The sequence below is a fragment of the Teleopsis dalmanni genome, chromosome 2, assembly GCF_002237135.1.
Source record: "Teleopsis dalmanni isolate 2A chromosome 2, ASM223713v2, whole genome shotgun sequence".
In the NCBI taxonomy this organism is placed as follows: Eukaryota; Metazoa; Arthropoda; class Insecta; order Diptera; family Diopsidae; genus Teleopsis; species Teleopsis dalmanni.
Window position 1 is genome coordinate 171,364,756 of NC_051847.1, and position 22,336 is coordinate 171,387,091.

General features: G+C 29.9%; 1 protein-coding gene across 2 annotated transcripts; it reads right to left on the reverse strand.

The window, feature by feature from the left end:
* Nucleotides 1-1,351: 1,351 nt before the first annotated feature.
* Nucleotides 1,352-12,672, reverse strand: LOC119679468 (putative leucine-rich repeat-containing protein DDB_G0290503). 2 transcript variants are annotated; one of them, XM_038091838.1, is made up of 6 exons: nucleotides 12,501-12,672; nucleotides 11,894-12,321; nucleotides 4,505-4,582; nucleotides 3,770-4,072; nucleotides 1,677-3,701; nucleotides 1,352-1,608 (listed from the first exon to the last, which is right to left on the reverse strand). In XM_038091838.1, exons 2-6 carry the CDS (start codon nucleotides 12,057-12,059, stop codon nucleotides 1,586-1,588), a joined length of 2,595 nt encoding a protein of 864 aa, XP_037947766.1. In that variant the 5' UTR covers nucleotides 12,060-12,321; nucleotides 12,501-12,672; the 3' UTR covers nucleotides 1,352-1,585. The 2 variants fall into 2 exon arrangements, with proteins under 2 accessions (XP_037947766.1, XP_037947765.1); XM_038091837.1 differs by having other exon boundaries at nucleotides 12,469-12,672.
* Between the last annotated feature and the right edge of the window lie 9,664 nt (nucleotides 12,673-22,336).

Genomic DNA, 22,336 nt, shown 5'->3' on the forward strand with positions numbered 1-22,336 from the left:
ATCTTTGTTGTTGGTGGTTTTTATATCAAAATTTGCAACTCAAGATATCTGGTATGTTCAGACCTGAATTATATGGACTATAGCGCAGTGAAAGAAGCAATTTGAGTTCAAGTTGACTAAAATCCGTTGTTGAAGCCAAACTCTAAGGATATTAAAATCGTACAAGGATTAAAAATGAAAGTTAGAAGTTGAAAGAAACGAAATTTGAACTTTAAACTGGAGAATAAAAATAGAAAGAGAAAAATAACTGAAGAAAAAGAAAAGAAACTAAAGAATGGAAAAGACAAAAAGAAACAAAAAAAAAACAAAAATTGAACAAAAAGAAAAATAGAAAAAAAAACCAAGAAAAGCTAAAGGAAAAAACCAAAGAAAAGAAAAACATGAAGACATAAGTAATTAAAGAAAAAAGAAATAAAAATCAAGAAAATAAAGAAATTTTAAAAAATAAAAACAATTTAAAAAAGCCTTAAGAGAACAAACTAAGGCCGCGTACGAGTTAGAGTAAATTGATGGTAAATTGAGGAAAATAGTAAATTATGTCGGTATGGCAGCGAATGTTGGTATTTACCAGAATTTCGAGTAGGGTAAATTAGATAAAAATTAGGTAAACTTGGTGTTACTATTGTGAAGGTTTTATATGTTTAATAAATAAATAAAAAAAACTAAAATAAAGAAAAGAAATTGAAACAATAGTTAAGAACAAGAAAGTGAATAAAAAATATAATATAAAGAAAAATTAAAAAAAAGAAATATAAACAAATAAAAACCAAGAAAAATCAAGTAAAAAAGAAAAAAGGAAAACAAATAAAAGCCAAACAAAAAGAAAAAAACTAAAGAAAAATAATCTAAAAACCAGAAAATACTCTAAGGAAAACAAATGTGAAGAAAAGAAGAAATCGTAGATACTAGATAAGAGAAAGTAGATCAAGAAGATCTATCAAATAAAAATAAAACAATTGAATACTAACGAGAAGTCTAATAAAAAGTGCTGTTCCAAATTACCCTTAACAAACGCTAATATAAGATAGCGATTTGAGGTAATTATCTCACTTTTAGTACTAAAAATAAAAGTCAAAATTTATGTTCTTTATATAAAATATTTTATATTGTTTTAATCAAAAATAATATTCAAATAATCATTTCATTTTCATCAAAAAAATATTATTAAGCTAATGTTCATTAAATGTCTATTTACGTCCAGTACTCATAAGCAAACTATATACTCGGACATCATATATATCTCTCAATGTACGTTTGTTTCTTTTTTTTATAATTCAACAATTCAAGAAAAAAAGTAACAAAACAAAAAAGTTACACTTTTAACTGAAAATATTCTCGAACGATTCGTAGGTCCTTAAAATTAAAAACAATCAAAAAAATTTTTTTAGTTACTAAAAACGTTTTTCTCTCAATAAAGAAAAATAATGGCAAATGGTATTAAGTCAAGTAGCACATAGCCTTGGTTCAGTGGGATGTGGTCTTCATTACAGCTAAACAGTCTAGATTTCCGAAAGAACAACATGTCCTTGCGTTTGTATGTATGAATGATCATTATAGATCGATGTTTCGTAGTTTTTAAAATGACTCAGTGGCTGAAAATTAGTTTTACTATTTACAGAAATAAATGAAAAAAAAAAATAAAATAAAAATACTAAACGTCTTGAGATTCTACAGACACTCATCAGTTTCTTCTGTCGACATGGTGACTGTGGAAGGAACTTCTACTTCTAACAACTTTGTATGCGTTTCGGCATCTTCCTCGTCCAGATCATCTTTACCGCAGCGTTGTTCCTGCATTTCAATATCCAATGTGCCATGTTGACGTTGGAATGATATGAGGAAAATAGTCACCGAGATGACAATGAACAGGAATGCTGTGCTGGAACAGATAACGATGATAATGGCGGAGCGATGTGAACTGTCGTCATGGACGTTGCGCGTTAGTAGCGCCTTATCAATATCAGCAGAATTTTCTGCTGCCAAATTATTATTGTACAAATGATCGGCATCGAAAAGAGTACTGGCACTATCTTCGACGCCATTATTAGCTGTGTAAATTGAACGTGATCCTTTTGTGGATGGTGGTAAAATCTCAGTATTAACTTCAACTGTATGTAATTCGGTGTTTTGGTCAGCAACTGAAGCAATTGTTGTAGAACCAACAGAAACAGTTCCGTCCTCATTTTCTATTGCGACTGGATCTTCTATGTTAATATCTTCTGTTTTCACTTTCGCCTCCATTTCATTGGGGATTTCAATTTTTTCATTGTCCTTTTCTTGCTCTTCAATTTGTGGTGGAGCTGTATTCGATGAGTCAAGTGTAGGTTCATCTACGACAAATGGTGGAATCTCAACACCTACTGGTGTTACATTTTCTTCAATGCTTTCAACAGTTTCCGACTTTCCTCCTTCTTGATTCTCATTAGATGCTTCTTCTCGCATATTAGTTTCTTCCACCACTTGTTTGTGAGTTTCTTCGTCTTCACTTTGTATTGCATTAGTGTCTGGCAGAACAGTTGTCACTTCGTCAGGTTGTATGTAATTGGTAACTGCTTCAACTCCTGGTTTCTTTATTATATTGTGTTTACTTTGTTCGACTGTTGAATTAATATTGTCATCCGATTCAGGTTTTTCTAAATCCGAAAGATGTATTTCGGAGGTGTCACCAGATTCATCATTTGTCGTTAAAGTTTCTTTCAACACAACAGTCATAATTTCATCTGAATTATTTTCTTTATCATTGGCTGGTGTGGTTTGAGTTATTACTTCGTACTTTTCATTCAAATTATTAATATTCTCTGAAACTTTATGTGAGGTCTTCTCTTCTTCTGACAAATCGTGTATGCTTTCTTCAATATCATTTTCTATATTTTCACTCACATTAACAGGATCTATGTCTTTATCTTCATCCAAATTTTTTCCAATATCTGCATTGCTCTCAATTTCAATAGCTTTAATAGATTCAGCATGTTGTGTTTCATCAGTTGACGTTTCATGTGCTTTAATGACATTATTTTCTTTCTCTTGTACTTCTTCCTTTGAAATCATGACATTTTCATGGTTATCTCTTTCAACGGAATCAACTATATTGGTTTCTTTTTGTTTTTCTTCTACTTCGTCTGATTCGTTTACATTGCTACGTTTCTCTTCCTCTGTAGAATTCACGATAATACTATCGTTCTCCTTTATTGTTGATTCCAAGACATTCTCTTTTTTATCCACCTCAACTGATTGTACAACATCATCATCTTCAATTTCAATCGTTTTTATTGTGTTATCATTGTCACTATCTGAAGCTATGATATTATTTACATTGTGAGCTGATTCAAGTTCGTCACTGAGTTCGTTTAAATGAACTGCTTCCAAACTTTTGAGGATTTCATTTTTGTGATTTTGTATTGCATTTGTGACAATCTGTTTATTCTGTACTTCATTATTTCCGGCCTCTGCCATATCAATATTGGGTTTCTGCTCATTGACTTCTTCCTTTGTTATTTCTTTTTCTTCTTTAACAGCATCCACATCAGACGTCTCAATTAAAACATCATTTCGTCTAGTATAAGCTTCGGGTAACACGTCCGCGTTAATGTCACTAATATCTTCTTTATCAGCGGTGATTAAATTTCTTGATTCTCTTGCAATATCTTCTGGCTCATCAGCTAACTCAGTCGCCAAAGTTTCTCTTTCGGCAGTTGTAACAACTGAAATTTAAAATAAAAATTAATTACTTTTGAATTTTATTCATATTATTAATATGAGTTTGACTTACTTTCTTTTTGCTCGTTTACAGTTTCCTGTTGACTTCCTTCGTGTTTTTCATTGGGATTTTGATTTTTCGGTATATAATCCGTAGAGAGTATGTCCTGTGTCAGAGTTTCACGCAAATCAGCTTCTGGTATACTATTTATGACATTCAGCAAAGCTGATGTGCTAGTATTTTTCTCCATTTCAATTTCAGTTTTAACAGAATTCCTAATCGATTCTTCTAAATCTTCCATATCCGCGTCTTGGGGTAAATTTTTTACTTCGGGTACTTCGTTTATCTCATTTAATATAGTTTCCGTATGTGATTCTACAATAAACAGTAAAGAAGTTATTTTTTGTTTTTTAAAAAAAGAATAAAATTTTACAAAAAAATTCTTTATTAACATTTACTTTTATTATTGAAAAAAAAACTCTGTGTTTTCATAGAAAGTCGACAGTAAATTTCTATATTTTTCATAGTCACTAAAACTGTTTTAAAATCATGTGCTAACAGTTTGAAAGTCATAATTTCATACAGCTTCGTAACTCCGAACAGTTTGCAACTAATACGGCACTAAACATAATGTAAAAATATTCCTAATGGGCATGCTTGAAACGATTCATAAATGTATGGTTTGTGTATTTGATAGTTGCGGCTATAGACCGTGCATAAAGAACGTATAAAAAATTTCCTCTTTAAACGATCTTCCCGTTTTCATTATATTTTCTTTATGGTTCTTGTCTAGACTTTAGTACTTACCTGTATTATCGACAATAACATTATCGTTATTTTCAAATTGAGTTTGTGTTTGCATTATTTCGGTTCCTTGCGTTTGCACTAAAATGAGTAGAAAAAAAGTTTTTTTTTATTTTATTAATATAATAAATAAATATATAATAAATATATAATAAATAATAATATAAATAAAAAAATAAATAAAAAAATAAATAATATAAATAACAATATAAATAAATAAATATAAATAATATATAATAATAATAAATAAATAGTAAATAAACAATAACAAATATAAATAAATCAATAATAATATATTAAAAAATAAATAATTATGACATTATAAAAACCTAATCTATTTGCTGATAATACGAAATAAAAGTTGAACATAGACGTCAGGGAAGAAAATTGATGTATTATTAAAGATATTGAAAGCAGAACCATATTTCAAAGTAATAAAAATCTTTTTTTTTTGTAAAACAGTTCAGTACTCAATATACATACTGACAGACCGAATTGAACTGGAACTTCTCTTTTTTTTTAATTTAAATTAATTTTTTTTAAACAAATAGAAAAATATGTTTAAAAACAATTAAATTTTGCATATCCTTTCAAAATGATCGCCTTTAGCAACACAAAACTGTGGATCGGGGTTGGTAGCTAAAGAGTCGTATACAGCACGTATACGAAACTGTTAGATCCTTACCTATACACAAAGAAGAGGAAGTGCAGTAGGGTTTATAGAACCCTTAGAACCCTTTTCATATTAAAAATTTCCATTAATATTGAAGCTACAGAGCAGAAACGCAAAGAAAGAGCAAATATGGATTAAATTTCCGAGTTACTTTCTCCACAAATGTGTTGTATTTTTCTGCTAACCACTATAACTCATTCCAACACTGTCATTTCGTTTATAAAACTCCATGTTACTAATTTTTAAGTTTTTAAAATAATTAAATATAATTGGTAAGCATAAAAAAATTCATGCATTCAGTTTATAATTCTCATATTATTTAATTTACATTAGCCTTGAATAATCCTAATGCATTGTGCATATGGTTGAGAAATCACGTTGATATATTGTATATATAATTAAGTTACTTCGACTAACACCTTTTGGAGCTCGCAACATGCAGCTATTTTGAGAGCAATTTACAAAGTTCTAAAACGAAATAGGCTAGCTGGGGAAATATCTTTTTTTCATATGTAATCTTTAGTGGATGTTATTTAAAACTGTTTTTCTCAAAAGTAATAATTTCTGTACAAAAAATGTTGTCATTTTATTTATTTAATAATCTTTTATTAGGAAAACAACCCACATTTAAATCAATAACATATTTTTTCGTTCTATACGAAATATATCAAGTTTTATACTGGAATTTAAGTTTATATATTGGAAATTGCTTGAATTAAAAAAAAAATCAACTTATCAAATTTCTTTAGTCGATAACTATTTTGATCGTAATGTAAAAAAAAATCTTTAAAAAGAAGTAAGTAGATCCTTTTAACTTTTCAGCTTGTCCAAGGGACGCAAGAAATCATCAGATCTTTAGCGGCCAAAAAGGCATTATTATGACTTCCTCCAACCAACGTGGAAAATTAAATCTGGTCAAGATGTGTAAAACTCAACTGAGTTTAACCAATGTACAAAATCATTAATTTGGGTCTTGAAAAATCGAAGAAAATTAAATTTCATATGAGCTACTCAGATAAGAATCCCAAACATACACCGTATGAGTAGAAATACTAAAAATTAAAATAACAAAGCCATACCAACGAAAATCTTACTAAAAGAATGGAGATCCAAGTAGAAAAACTCGTAACGGTGTTAACAGAACGGTACTGTAGGCATCCAAACCAAAAAAATCAAGTTTTTTTTTATGTAGAAACTGTGAGCTAAAAGCGAGAAAAGTAATAGTATGTAAATGCTCAGGCCTGGCAAAACAACGATATTCCATTGTGGACATTGTATGAACTACATTTATCCAAAAGTAATCACTTTTTAGAACTTGGAATCTCGTGTCCGAATATGTGGAACAAAACAGTACCTAGGAACTGATTGAGTAGAAGAGGAACCTCTGGTGCTATTAAAACCAATCAACCAAACATGTAAATGTTTAATCATTTTTTTTTTCATCTCAAACTAGTTCATAGTAAGTATGTCTTCTGTATAAAACAAATATAATATATCTTTTAGTTTCGTTCTAAAAAATTTGTTGCCCGTGATAAACTGAACGGACTGAACCTCCATTCAATAAAAAAATACAAGGATAAAGTTCCTTTTACATAAATAAAGAACTATTTTTTTTTTAAGTTTTAATCTAAGTACGAGTGCGAGTTAGGTTAAGTTGCGTTCTAAATGAGGCAAATTCAAAGTTGTGCCGATAATGTAGTGATGTCTCGATACGTGTTGATAAATGACTAAATGTGTGCAGTGCAAAAAATCCCAAAAAAATCTCCCATTTGGTTTAGCATCAACTTAGCCTAACTCGCACACGTCCTAAATAAGAATATCTGAAACGTATATTGCCTATAAAAATCGACATTGCCGAAATGCTTGTTCTCTAGACAATATTTCCATTCCCATATATCAATATTTCCCGTTGGTTCTAACATAACCGTTGTTTTACGGTTATGTTAGAAAAACGGTTTTCTTAGCTTATTGAGGAGGTATAGTCCTTTCTTCCACCTCACTTAACGTTTAGAACAGTGTCTATTTACCTGCTAAGGATTATACAGCTATGATTTCTTTATGTATTCAGTGGTCATAATTTTTTGAAAGAAAACTCAGCAGTATTTCTACTTTCGTTTTATAGACCAATTAATAATAGACCCAATATGGGACCATATTATTATAATAATATCAGTGCAGAAAAATCAATAAGTGTAAAGCATATAAATAAATGCAATCGTAAAAAGACATAAAAATAATCTAAGTAAATAAATAATCGTGTTGTTATCTAAGCAAATTTATCGTAAAATCGTTGGATAATAAAACTTCATTCAGAAGGAAACTTGAGCTCAATATGTTTTTTATTTCACAAGAAATGAATGTCTGTGGATGAGTCAATCGATAAACCCATTTCGCGTTCTATATGAAATGAAAGATATTGTAAATAAATGAAATTTATTCTTCTGTAGGATAGAATTATTTATATATTAAAATAAATTAGTTTACTGAATACTCGTATTACATTTCTTGGAAGACATTCTAAAAGTGCATATGTTGGATTATGGCATATGTTAAACCAAATTCAAAAACTACTCAGAAGTGTTTCCGATTAAATAATTCATATAAATGATATAAATAACATATGTTCAGAAATTAATAAGAAATCGGAAGAAAAATTTCTTTTCGACACCGGTTAGATTCGATTAGACCATCATTAAGCCTGAATCACAATTATTTCCTTGAAACGTACATATTTGTATATCTATCTTGTCTTTTAATAATTGTAGAAAAATTACGAATTGCTACGATCCAAAACTAATCCTTTTTTACTAGAATGAAAACTTGCTCACTTTTCTATAAAAATTTACTGGCTCAATAGGTACACGTAGTTAGCACGAATTTAGTAAAAACTCTTCCTAATTTATTCTTTTTTTGCAAATAGTTGTCTATTTATAAAACTTAAAAAAAAAGCAGAGGCTCCATCGATGTTAATTGCATCTAGAAGTATAATGAGTCACCTTGACAAACTATAATTATTAGAGATCCGTATTACAGCTGTGCTTTGCTAGAGATCTAGGGACAGCAACATCATTTTGAAATTAGAAATTGAGATTCTGATTGATGCTTGCATAAGAAGTACGTCAGGTAACTAAGATAACTAAGAATTCGTCGCTTTGTCTGAAAAAAATAGTTTTATTTCTTTCATTCATACTTGGATCACTTGGTTTTCTAAAGGAACACTTTATCCAGTATTTTCGTTTCAACTAAATGGTACTATCTAAAGTGGCAGAATCACGTTCACACATGACTTGTTCGACTTTGCTCTGCGCTAAGAGCAAGTTTGTGACGTCTTCGATAATCAGGTCTTTATTAGTAATATCCATTCTGGACTTAAGCAGACAGCACACTTTCTGTTAAGTTGGAGTCATGTTATAATCGATTGTATCTGCTATTGCCTTGTGGATTTAAGTCAAGGGCATTCCAAAGAATTTCTTTGAGTGGCTTCATTAAAATAGGTCCAATTAGTTTGCATTTGCGACTGATGATTATGCAATATTTATATGCGGTCTAAACCACCGCAATGTGCACGTTGATAATTATAAAGTCGATGGACCTATTGGGTTTCAATTTTTTGTTCTTTGTTTACTTGAAGACCATATTTAGTTGGTTCTTCACCTAATTTTTTTAGTTTGCTACGCACATTGTTATAAGAACATATAGTAAACATATATCACCAGATATATCTTGGAGTTGTCCCAAAGAATTTTCCAATTCTTCCGTATTTTTTTTCTTCAATGCCCTGTTTTCTATGTATAATATTGTGGAGAATATCATCGATTGCGATTAAAAATAGAATTAATAAATTTATAAATGGAATATGTATTGAGATTTTCTATCACGTTTTTTAATAATTCTATCATGCTAATAATTATACATTAGCACTTGTTAGCACAACAATTCTTCCTGTTTAGCATTTCGTTGCCAAAATAGCAATAGACTTGATATGGATAGTGACCATATACATTAGCAATATGAAAAGATTAACGTTGAAACAAATAAAAATACAGTTTGCTGATGTTTATAATGATGTATATCATTTCCAACTGTGCTTAATTGAGTGAGTAAACGAAAACATAATATTTTCACTGGTAGTAAACAGTGTGTGGAAAGTCTATTTAAATGAACTCCTCGATTACCTCGATTATTTCATCAATAAATTCTATGAGAGTACTTTGACTGATCGGCGAATAAAAGTGTACTAGATTGTGAAAATATAGATATATATCAGGACATAGAGTGACTTCAGTTCTATACAACACTTGGGTACGAAGAGACTATAGGCAAGGTGGATACCACATTTACTTCTTATGAACGATTTTTAAAGAATGTTTTATATGTTTTAAGCAATGCCAAATATGGTTTCATTATTCTAACACACATCGGAGACGAAGAAACAGTTAAAATAATGGAGATAACTGATTGAATTAATTTCGAAGAAGGTAGAGACAATGAAGTCGATCGAATCGGTTATTAGCTAATACAAAAAACGAGTACATGGATGCATATGGAACTCTACTACAAATAAGTTTTCCATTCAAAATATAGGTGTTACTCATTCTGCTATAACTATTTTTTAGTTCCAGACCTTAGGATGAAGTTTGTAGATCATATTCATATTCATATTCATTTTGAAAACATTTCTAATTTATAATCATTTAATCCATAACAGTTTCTTTGAAATAAATTGAAAAAATCATATTACTTAGAGTACTTGATAAAGTTGAAGAATCATTGGTTATAATGTATTTGGCTGAAAGGTGATTATGTTAAGGAGAAAAAATAAATCCAGCAAACGAAACTTGCTTTCATCTAATATTTTCTTGACTTAGTGTCTTAACTAAGATTGATATCGTGAACTACATGACTACAATAACAGTTAAGTTATTCAGTATTTGTACATATGCATATATTAAAAATTTTTTAAAGTGATTACTTCCTATATAGCAGATATTAACCTGAAATTTTAAGACAAAATAATACTCATTGCATTATTAGGTGAGGTGGGATTGAAGTGGTAGTCTTGTGCCCCAAAGTTCGCTTAGACACAAATAAATACCGGCCCGCTTACTTGGTGATAATTTAAGCCACAAAAGACCATTTAAAAGACAAAATATATGAATCAAAAAGCGTTCAAATAGTGGTTATTTCATAAAATTGGATAAAGATACATATAACTGTAGAGTAATGGATGTAAGCTTAAAGTTATGTGTATTTACGTTAATTGCAAACGCTGTAAATTCATCTTTTTATCTTTTAGAGCTATTGAAAAATTTAAATAATTGCAGAGAAAGATTAAAACATAAATGTTTAGTTAAAGAAAGTTGTTCTTTCAGAATATAAACTTTCAGGTTCCTCAGACTTTAGTCGGTTATTAATACTTTTCTTCTCCTCATCTTTTGATTTTACTGATATTATTTTAGTTATTTTCTCCATACATGCAATATTTAAAATAATTTCGTCTTATTAGCATAAAAGCCGCATAAACTGGTATAAGGAAAATTCCAGAAACATGTATTTTATATGTAAATATATGTAGAAATGAAAAGAATTTGTACTAAAAATATAGCATAGAAATATAATCCTAACAATTTTGAGGTAATAAAAACATTTAAGCATAATTTATGACACCCATTCGATTTGGTTTAACTTCCTTAACGGAGCAACTAAGAAGCCAAAGACTTCACAGTTCATCTTGTATGGAAAATATGGAGAGAATTTTTTTTAAGTGTCTGAAAATTAATTGAAAACGTCAAAGCAACGAGATTCTTGAACTGACATAGGGAAAACATATGTTTTTTTGGTTTGGTTTAGTTTTCCCGCGACACTTTACACAACATCAATTTAGGGACAAAGACTATATGCAGCCGGGATGCGTAGATCGATCATAGGCACGCACGCTGAGAAGTAAGCAGGCAGCCAGGCAGGCAGGCAAGCAGACATCTTAAGTCAATAAAATGCAGAAGACAGAAGGCAGAAGAAGAAGTCAGTCGTGAGTGTTGCGGGATGTTGGCATTGAGAGATGAATGGATGGACTACGAAAATAGCAGCATTTTTATCTTATTGTCTTATTGTATTGTTGTTGCGTTTTATTTGGCTAGTCTTGTTTGTTTTCAACTGAAAAGGGAAGAAAGGCAATATACTTAAGACATAATTTCGTTTTGCCTAAAATTTAAAAATTACATATTTTTCTTTTCAAGAGAAATACTTAACTAAATTCTCTATTGATTTATGTTGTTTCTTTATGTTCCTGTTTTTTTTATATTGATGTATTTTATTTTATTTTTTTTTTTTGTTCAACTATAATAAATAATAATTGATATGAATAGAAAGCCTGTGCGTTTGAGCTGCTGCTTCTACCACTTCTACCGCCACTTCTTCCCTTCCACCTCTGCTTCGTATGGATATCTATTTGAGCAAAGTTTATGCATGGATATCCTAGAGCGTTTGATATCTACCGACCTATTTGTGGTTTGGTTATTAACATGTTTGGCATACAAAGAAAGACACGTTTTCCGGATTGGAAAAGAAATTTATACAATACTCGTATGGGGAGCTCGTAAAACAAAAACAACTGAAACATGGCTTTTGATAATGACATAAGGAAAATGAGACGCTGCACCGCAAAACCTGAGCAAATATTTAAGCTAAGAAATATTGAGAAAAAAAAAATAATTACTTACAAGGCAAAATAAAAATGATCGCCACTGCGGCAAAGATCGTCATCATCATCGTCGTCATTTTCGATGTTTTTGTTGTCGTTATCAATTGTTGGCTTTGATAAAACCTGTTGCCAAGCTGAAGTTTTCGATTGCAGCTGGTCTGCTCATCGCCCAGCACATCCTCCATGTTCAGTAGATTCGCACCCGTAAATTAGCGGCAATTTTACTGTTTTTATTTTTTTTTTGTTTGTTGTTGTCTTTTTTTATTGTCGTTTAATTTATTTTTTATTAATTATTTATTTTGTTGATGTTCTTTTTTATTTTCCACTGCGTAGTGAGTCAATAATTTCGGTTTTTAACACCAAAGCACGTCAAATTAAAAATTCTAAACGCAACCCGCAACTGCACGAGGAATATTAATCAAGTCAGAGCTTCCTTCACTACGTATACTTTAAATAAATTAATATATTTTATAATTTAATATTTTTTATATTTAAATTAAAATATTCTTATATCAAAAAACGAAAAATCTTCTTTAACAAGAAATCACAAATGGTTAGAAAACAAAAAGAAACTCGTGTTCTTCAACGTCTAACCTCTTCGACTTCAACTTTCTGAACACATTTACTTTCTTTAGCATTCGCACAATTTGTTGTTACTTTTTCTTTTCTTTCAAATAAATGTGCATTGCATTTAGCCTATCTATCACTTGCACCGTTAACAACCACACTCTTTCGTTACTCGCAAAGAACTAAACCTACTCAGCACGATCAAGATCGAGAACCTCCTCACACGCATTGCAGCACGTTTGCTTACTGCCTGCCTGCCTTCTTGCCTGCTTGCCTGTTTGCCTGTTTGCCTGGCTGTTCCCTATCAAGTGCGTTCATTCGTTTTATTTTGTTTTTGTTTTTGTTATTGTTTTCGTTATTGGTCTTGCATTCGTTGCTATTATTGTGTTGTTGTTCATTCATTTTTTGCTCCTTGTCTTTTTCAAACATACATACATATGTATATGAAGATTACTTTGAAATGCTATTCATCATCATCGTTTTTTGCCTGTTCGGCTTGTTAGCCAACAAGCCGGCTGTTGAATGTCTTCTACATGCATACGTACATACGTACATATTTGCTTTGGATAAGAATAGGGAGAGCCACTCAAATAGGGGCTACTGCATATTTGGCTATGTTCATTATATTGTTGTTGCCACTGAAGTGTTGGTTGTGTTGTTGTTTTGATATTATTTTCGTTATGGGACATAAGAGTTTTACTAAATTTACACTCAACAAAAATAGAAAGTATGAAGTAAAATGCTTTTTACTCTAAAGATATTGAAAAACCCAATAGAATTCCATTAAAATTGGAGTCAATACGGATTACTGTAATAATCAGATTGTGGAAGTGATATTAAAAATCTAAAAAAAGTCCTACATATGTTTAATAATTCAATTAAATTATTCAATTGAATTATTCAAATAATAATTCAGTTCTTACGATCCATCGAAACAAATGGTAGAGAAGTGGTTAATTGACTTTAAAGGCGACTGCTGATGACACACCGGGAAACACCAAAAGTTGCAAGGGATAAAACCTTAAAGATTTCAATAATTTTGCATGAACATTTCTCTATGAGAAAGGTCTTTGTGAAGTGGGTGTCTCATTTGCTAAAAATCACGAATCGATGATTCTGAGAGTTTTTTTTTGCTGTTAAAGTACATCGATATATAATAATGAACGAAACTTAGGACTACTATTTCACTCCAGAGTTGAATGAGCAGTAGCTGAGCGAACAGCAGCCGAAGCTCGAAGCCCGTCAAAGCGGTCAACAACGTAATAGACGTTGGTCGTAAAAAGATCACACCATCAATGGCGATCCATGGCCCAACTGTTGAAAGAGTTAGAAATCAAAGAAAGTTGGTTTGAAAGAGAAAATCGTGAAACAACAATCCCATATAAAATAAGAAAAAAATCCTCCTCCTCCTTTTTACGATAATGCGCTATGTTACAAGCTGTTGGCTAACACGAACACACTTTAAGTTGCTTCCGTAATTACCATATGCGCCAGATTTTGCTATCAACAATTAATATCTATTCGCAGGTCTTAAAAAAATACACCAGGGTACTGACGAAGAAGTCATCACCAAAACTGGAACATATTTTAAGGCAAAAGATGTATCACTTTAAAAGATATTGATATACACTGAAATATATACGCTGAAATGATTATATTACTCTTGAATGAGACTATGTCAATGAATAAAGTCGAAAAAAGCATGTCTATTGTAATTGTATTTTGTAATAATTTTTATATTTTATTTGTTTAGGTAATGTTATGATTTTTAATTAAATAGTTCCTTACTCATTTAGCTATAACAAACCATTGATGAGTTTCGACTCAATGCAACTTTATTTTTCAGGTGCTGTTCTTCTGTAGTCTCGAATATTTTTATTTTGTGCTTCAATTATTTATTTAGTGTTTTGTTAAATTGAAGTATTGGAAGTAAGCAAATATCTGCAATAATTAATATTGGACTGGTCTTAGAACTATTGGACAACTAATGCTAACTAAATAGAGAAGCTTATTCCAACATTGTCTCAAATATCATATAAAATTATTTTCTGAAATTATTCATAAATTATCAATTATATATGAATAGGCACGTAAAGAGGTACATTCAATACTCTATCCATATCTCTCTCTCTCTCTCTCTCACTTTCTCTTGATCATTTCATCGGTGACACGGTCGCTTTTAAATCTTTTTTTTCGACAGTTTTTCGATAAAGCATTGTCATTCATCCTTTTAACATAATATAAATGTAATGATTAGATTATAGTTCTTAATTCAGTTTAAATCTAAGTTCTTGTGTTAGGTATCTGTACAAATAATAAATATTATACATTCTTATTCTTGATTAACTTGAGTTTCAATAAAATGCTTTTGCAAAGTTTTATTCATCATCCGTGACTATACAGTCCATGTAGGACCTAAGCCTGTTTAACAACAGTGTTCCATGGTTGGTAAAGACCAGTTTTATTAGTAAACTTAGAAAGTGAAAAAATATGTTATCAGTCAACAGTAAATAAATCGATTTACCCCCTTAAACTGATTCATAGCATTTAAATTGTATAATATATTTGGTGTCCATGTTTATTAAACAACAAACATCATGAGAGTCTAATTATATTCATTCATAAATTATAAATCGTACTTGAATGAAGGCTATTAAAACGCTTTTTTTTCTAATTTACGCTAAACTTTATTGCCAAGAAATATATAATTCTGTATATATTAGACATAATTATCATTAGATGATAAACTGCATTATAATAATTAAATAAAGCAACAATTATAATAAAAAAAGTATTTCAATTTACTATGGTCATGAAAACTGAATCAATACATGTTTAAATACAGCTCCAAGGTAACAAATAGGCAGACATGAAGAGCAAATAAAAGGTACAAATTTCTAGAAATAGATGTATATCTGAAAAATATATATAACTGTATATTACAGTGAGCGATATACATACAATAAAATAATAGAAATATTGAAATAAAAAATTATCCATCCTTTTAGTAGTACCAAGAAATGCAAATTTATAATAAAATTACTAATTTTCAGTGGCGTATTTAGGGGGTATTAAAGATTAGACCCCCTTGTCAGTATAATCTAAAAGCAATAAGCAATTCTGATATATTTTCATTTCAATACTTTAGTACTAACGACAATATTTTGGTACTAATAGCCTTGTCCCTAGTAGGATGAATAATTATGTCATTGTGATTTAACAGAACATCAACTGTTAAAAAACCCAGAACGAAAAATGCAATGTTAGGAGTGTAATGGTTATACTTTCCAAATAATATAACAAAAATTTATTTGAAATAGTTATTACATTCACTAGGATATTGTCCATAACACGATTTATATTAAATCGAATATGAAAGCGTTCACATCAGTCATATGGTGAATCTTTAATCAAAATACATATGTCGTTAGTTAGATTATATATCAAATGCGGATGAAGAAAATGAAGATTTAGTTTTTTTTCTAGATTATGCAATCTAAAAAAGTCTGAATAAAAACATATAATAATAAAATGTTTAATATAATCTTTTTTATATAAAAAGTAAAAAAATTAAATTGAAAAATTTTTTATGTTCAAAACCTGAGGAAATACCATATATTAATTTCTTGATAAATTGTCTGTAATGTAAAATTTCTATTTCTTTTTCTTTATTGGAAAATTTCAATCGTTAATTAAGAAAATATTAATTAATTTTACTATTAAATAATTAATAAAATTCAACTATAATGTTATCTAATGTTCATGATAAATGAAGTTGAGAATGTAATTCATAACTCTTCCAGGCAACTCTAAAGCCATCATAATGTGTAATAGATTTCTCCGTGTAGATGTATGTTATTGATAGTTATATCAGCAAACACCCTCTCAATCTATACCAATTTTTTTAAATATATATATATTTTTTATATGCAAGTACAATCTGTAAAAGATCATTCAGTATTACTTATGGATATAAAATAGAATAAAATGATATATGGACATGTGCGGGACACTTAGTAGTAAACACCGCTAAAGATTAAATTACAACCAATAATGAATAATTAGTTGGCTATAAATGTTAAATATCAGTGAGTTCACGATTACGATTTACGTATTTTGGGATCTATTTGGCAAATCCGACGTAGAAAATCTTCTTAGTCGCCGTGATTGGTTGATATCTGATAACCTTGATTTGATAGCCTTGTTGGTAGTTTTTGCTGACTGTTTATATTGTTTCATACACTGATGAGACGTGGAGATTGAGCTGTGAAATACTATTTGGGATATACCACGGAACAACCGCACATAAACGAAGTATTTTTGATTCAAATCTCTGTAATAGATGGAGATACCGTAAGTCTATATTGATTTTAAAATAACTTTATATAGAAGTACTTTACTGTTCAGTGATAGCTTTGAGCTTTGGCAAAGAAGCCACTGCATGGAGCACATTTTCAGACCCAGTTGCTTTGGTCTCGTAAATATTTGGTATTTCCAGGTGAGACACCAATCAAGATGAACTCCCAGATTCTTCACATGATCGGATTGTGGTAGTACGTTATTATTTAGTGTGACTGATGGGCAGTAACCATGGCGAAGAGTGAACTAATCCTAACTAATTTATTCATATATATTGTATATATATTTCCAGACTAGCTTAGATCATTCACTTGTTTTAAACTATCTTCTTCAGTTGTTTTTGTACGTTCCTTAGTTTTCGATACTATTACTGTACTATATGGCTTTTCTTTTTGTGAATGACAGAAAAACTAAAAAGCATAGTCAGTGGGGGATTTCAACTGCCCTAAAAACTCCCTTCGTACGAATGGAAAGTTTCTTCAGGAACCATAGTCAGGTAATAGGTCTGAAGTGTACTATGTGGTACAATCGTACGTATTTTTAAGAGCATGTATATATTATTCTGTTAGTTTACCACACCTTTAGTCCGTATTTACGATATTTAGAATGAACTCAATCTTATGTTGGATACGAACTATCTTTCGCTTCCATAAAGATCTGTCGATTAGTTAAATTTCCTATAATCACTTTAATTTTTTAAATCGTTTTGTTTACTAAAATGGAATTTATGCTCTATATCTACTAGGACAACTAATTATAACCTTTAACTTACATTCCTTCTTACCAACTACAGAAACAAAAAAAAAATACGTGAAGTTCATTACCTTAATATTGGCTTGAAACCAAAATACAATATATAATTTTAATGCAATAAATAATAAATAATTTCGTTTTTAAACTAGTAATAAAAATGATTAGAAAACATCTTGAATAAAATATCAGTAATTATATACATGATTTAATACGACGAAGCCTTAAAATTTTAATGGTTTGATTTTTTACTAACTTTTACTTACAATTTTACTTTAGTGTAACTGATTATTGCACTCAATGCAGTGTGCCCATGCACTCTCGTTCTCTTCTCCTCTCTTCTCTCCTCTCCACTCCTGTCCAAGACTCTCTGAAACTCATACTTATCTTACTTGTTAATATAATATTTTGATAGTAGACCCCAGCAGCAGACAAATCAATATTGGCTTGTAAGTGTAGGCCAATTTGCTTGTGGCTTTACCTACCGTCTAGCATGAGTAACCCACGGGGTTTTCTATGGAAAAATTGAAAAATGGAAAAAGAAGAAAAACAGAAAGCGAGTTTACACACATGAAGTGTTGGATGTAAAATTCCTGCAAAGGTTGGCGCAGTGGGCAACCAATGCAGATACATTTCAGTCGCAGTATCTTGATTGTTGTTGGTCACTGGGCTGCTGATAATCTCATTAAAGATCATGGATATCAAATAAATACAAAAGCAATAGCCCGTGAACAGATTAGTTTTGTTTATTGATTCACTGAATGCATTTTTATGCTTCAAGAAGATGGAAAATGAAATTTTGTCAGTCAATAAAAACAGAAATGCTGATTTAGTGGCAAAAGAGTTTAAATGCTAATCTGATCATGTCAATGTTAATTTGAGTTAACATTAACATAAATATATATAGATAATATATTTTTGGAATTATAATTGAATCGATGAAAACTATTTATCATGTTGATAAATATTTACCCAAATCGTCCAAGAGTTTGTATCTGTGCATAAATCGCGTACGTCGTCATTGTGATGACTTTGGCTGCTTTTTATCGCATGTAAATTTCCTCAAACCTCAAGCCTCAAGCAGACCTCAGCTTATTTATTTTTCATTTCTATAACTGGTGTGAAAAACATTTAATATTTCTTTATATGAGAAAGCGAACTTTTTGTGAATTTTAAAATGTTTTTCAATGTCACAGGCACTTTTATGATTTTATGCGATTTTTTTCGTCATAAGTTTTCGAAAAGTTTTTATTTAATTGATTTCAACAAAATTAGTTTTTGTCATTTGTTTGCGAGTATTTGTTTCAATGGAAATATGACGAGTGAATACGATCCACTGTTTCCGATTTGAAGGTGCCATAAAATTTAATGACCACTTTAAATTCAAAAACAATTTTGCCTTTGTTAAACGCAAATTACGTCGGCGTCAACAAAATAATGGCAATAATGGCAACAACGTCAACGATTCCGTCAAACGAAGGCAGGTACACGTCAAGCAAATGATCAGTCAAGTGGCAGTCATTGTTTATGTTCAAATATCCTCAGACGCCAATAGACGCGCATTACTCAGTAATTAGTTGCATTGGTTATAGTCTTACCTAGCGTTCATATCCCTTACTAATCCGTTTATTTATTCAAGATAACAAGGCAATGAGAAAAAGTCATTAAATTATTTTTAGGAAATTCTTCATCCGTTTATACACGACTTTACTAGCACTTAAATCGCAGTCTATTTATAGTTGAAGCCGCCTGTCTATCAATATAGGTCAACCATAATAAAAAATATTTTATGGGTCTCATGATTGACTTTTGTGGATTTTCTCACAGTTTTGAGTAAATAGTTAAGATTTTACTGGTTCTTGGTCACACCAATTTAATATAAGCTAAATGAGAGCTTACATTTTAGGAAGTCATTAATTTGGAACTAAAATGTGATCTTGTTATTGTCTTAATATAATTGTTGTGATCTTAAAGTACTAAATAATGTTTTAATTTTAGCTTTTAAATTTAAAATTGTAATAAAAATGTTTATTTAATAATAGAATAAGATATTTATGCAAATGACACATAAAAATATACATGTATTAAGAAAAATAAAAATAATTAAGATAATGACTAATGAACTAATTCTCATCTATCATTTATTATCACTTCATTTTACTTCTTAAAATGAAAGGAAACTACCTATAAACTAACTAGTAAACTATATAAAAACTATCCATAAATCGGTATTTATTTGTTGTATACAATACAAACTCGTAGGTACTTATATTTAACCCAAACATAAGGCTTCTAGTAAGTCAATATGGGAGTCACCTGAAAATCATTTACTAATAAAAAGATTTTTTTTTAATAAAAAAAGTTTGTGATATTATTCGGTACTGATCTTGGTCTGGTAAAATGCTCCATATATACTAAGAGATCTAATTCCTATATGAAAAAAAAAATATAAGAAATGAAAAGGAAAATATTTATAAAGTAACTAGCAAACTATATAAAAACTGTCCAGCAATCTGTAAGTTTTTAATTTTAAATTAACTTCTATTAAACCAACAGAAACAACTGTTAAAAAATTCGCAATAGCAATATTTAGTCCGAACTGTGAGTCCCAGTCGTTCGACATAAAATACACATGTCTATGAATGTGATTAAGCGAAGTCTTCATCCATTCACGAACAATTTTTTTTGGCACTCTCGTATTTTTCGGTAAATATCATATGCTAAAAAATCAAAAGAATTTACATATGCTGATTATGAAGGTCATTGTATTATAGAAACAATGTAGTGTGGAACCACCACTAGCTCATGCTTTATTCAAGAGAGAAAGAGAGATATAGAAAGGGAACTTGTTGACTTTGTCAACTCTTTGTGTATTTCTCACCTATAAATCAGAGCACCTATCTAAACTTCAGACATTCGCAATAATTTTGACCAAACGACCCGATACATTAAGTCTAATAGACTGTGAAGTCTTTCTAAACTATCACAAATATTAAGAGAAATTTGTCATAAAAATAAACTCGAAACTGGACATGTTGTATGACTTGTGGTATTATCCTCTTAAAACCATATGTCTTCCATATCCTTATACGTTATTTTACAAAAAGGAGTAATCAACATCTTACTGTAGCGACCACATATCATGGTTTGTAGTCTGTGTTACATCTTTATCATTTTCAGAATCAAGTGGTGCTATCACAAAAGCTTCATCTTACGATAATTTTTATGTTCATGAAATTCTATTTTAATTGCCTGGAAATTCTCGCTGTTTTAGATACGACATTTATCAATTGTTGGTTTATAGTATATCCATCAAGCAAAAGCTCAGCCCCATTACTTAAAAATATTTAATGAAGTTATTGTCTCTACTTTTGTTAAGTTTTTTCAATTTGGAAATATATGACTAAAAAATGATATATATTGAAAACGTCGAACTTTAAACTCAACAAATGCTGCTTTGGATGTTAGTTTTGTTTGATATATATCACTGAAATAGTGCTGCTCAGGACCACGAAATGGATCGCCTTTTATAAATTTTCCTGTGATCTCTCACCAAGGCAGATGATATTCGGTCGCATTCGTACTTTGCTGTAGCAAGCCTATTTTTATTTTTAACGTGGATAAAAATTTAGTTATTTTGGAGCTAATAACTATATTTAAGATCATTTTTATGTATTTAGTGCTTAGTGGTTTTCGATATCTTTAATTAAACAGCTATCTGTTATCGACTACAGTGCAGATTTTAAATAATTCGAACCCTAAGGTTTTAAATAACTTTTGCTACAGATGTGGTTTTTTATAACTGCAGCACTTCATTATATTGACAGTTTCATAAATATATATTAAGTTTCGAGTTTAATACCTAGTAATAAGAGGAACAAACGTTATTATCAACACCCACAGTAAATCCACATAGTTACAAAGAATGTTTACAGATAAAGATATTAGCCTGATAAAAATAGAGCTAATATATGCAACCAAATATAATGCAACTGTTTCTTATGAAACGGTAAAAGTGTTAGAAGTATTATAGTAAATAATAAATGTTCTTTTAATTCTAAGAAATCATGTCAATCTGTTCATGAATTTATATTGTAGTGTGTTATTATTCACATAAGGTTTTTAAAAAAAAATTCTACCAGAACGAATGAAACTAGAGCAGACTTTTCTCAAGCCTAATATGATAAGAGCATATGAAAAACATTGGTATATTATTATATATTATATTTATTCCAAATAAATAATAAAGTCACGTTGACGAATTGATTTGGATTTTTCGATGAAACTAAATAATTGTCTGCCATCATATGGTTTCTTAGCACAGCAGACTTATATGTATCCCCTTTCTAACCTATCCTAGCTTAATTCTTTTTTTTGAATATATTTCTCTCTAATAAATATAAAGTTAACCTAAGCAATCTCGAAAATAATTTGGTTTTTAAATTTGTAGAATATAATTGACACTGTTATCGTATCCCAGCTTAACCGCTATTATTATACAATTTTCTTTATCTTCCAGAAACTTAAAATAATTTTCTCATTAATAAAAAACTTCACGTTTATGTTTCTTTAAAACATTTTTCAAACTCATAAATCATTCACATATTAATTCAAATCACAACAGAAAGCCTTTCTGTTTTGAAAAAAAAATTTGGGGTTTTAAAAATTTAAAAAGATAAGCAATGGACGGAAATTCGGAAAATCAAAATAAATAAAATGTAAACTATATAAAAAAAAAGAAAAAATTAAAAATTAATTATTCTGGCGGTAATTTGATAAATTTGTT

What these genes read in the sequence shown, in the direction of transcription:
- LOC119679468 (XM_038091838.1), bottom strand. Translation starts at nt 12,059, where the DNA reads ATGGAGGATGTGCTGGGCGATGAGCAGACCAGCTGCAATCGAAAACTT. An exon ending in TGTAAACGAGCAAAAAGAAA is followed by an intron (nt 3,702 to 3,769) that starts GTAAGTCAAACT and finishes TTTAAATTTCAG; the next exon opens with TTGTTACAACTGCCGAAAGA. An exon ending in GACAGAAGAAACTGATGAGT is followed by an intron (nt 1,609 to 1,676) that starts GTCTGTAGAATC and finishes TTCTGTAAATAG; the next exon opens with TAAAACTAATTTTCAGCCAC.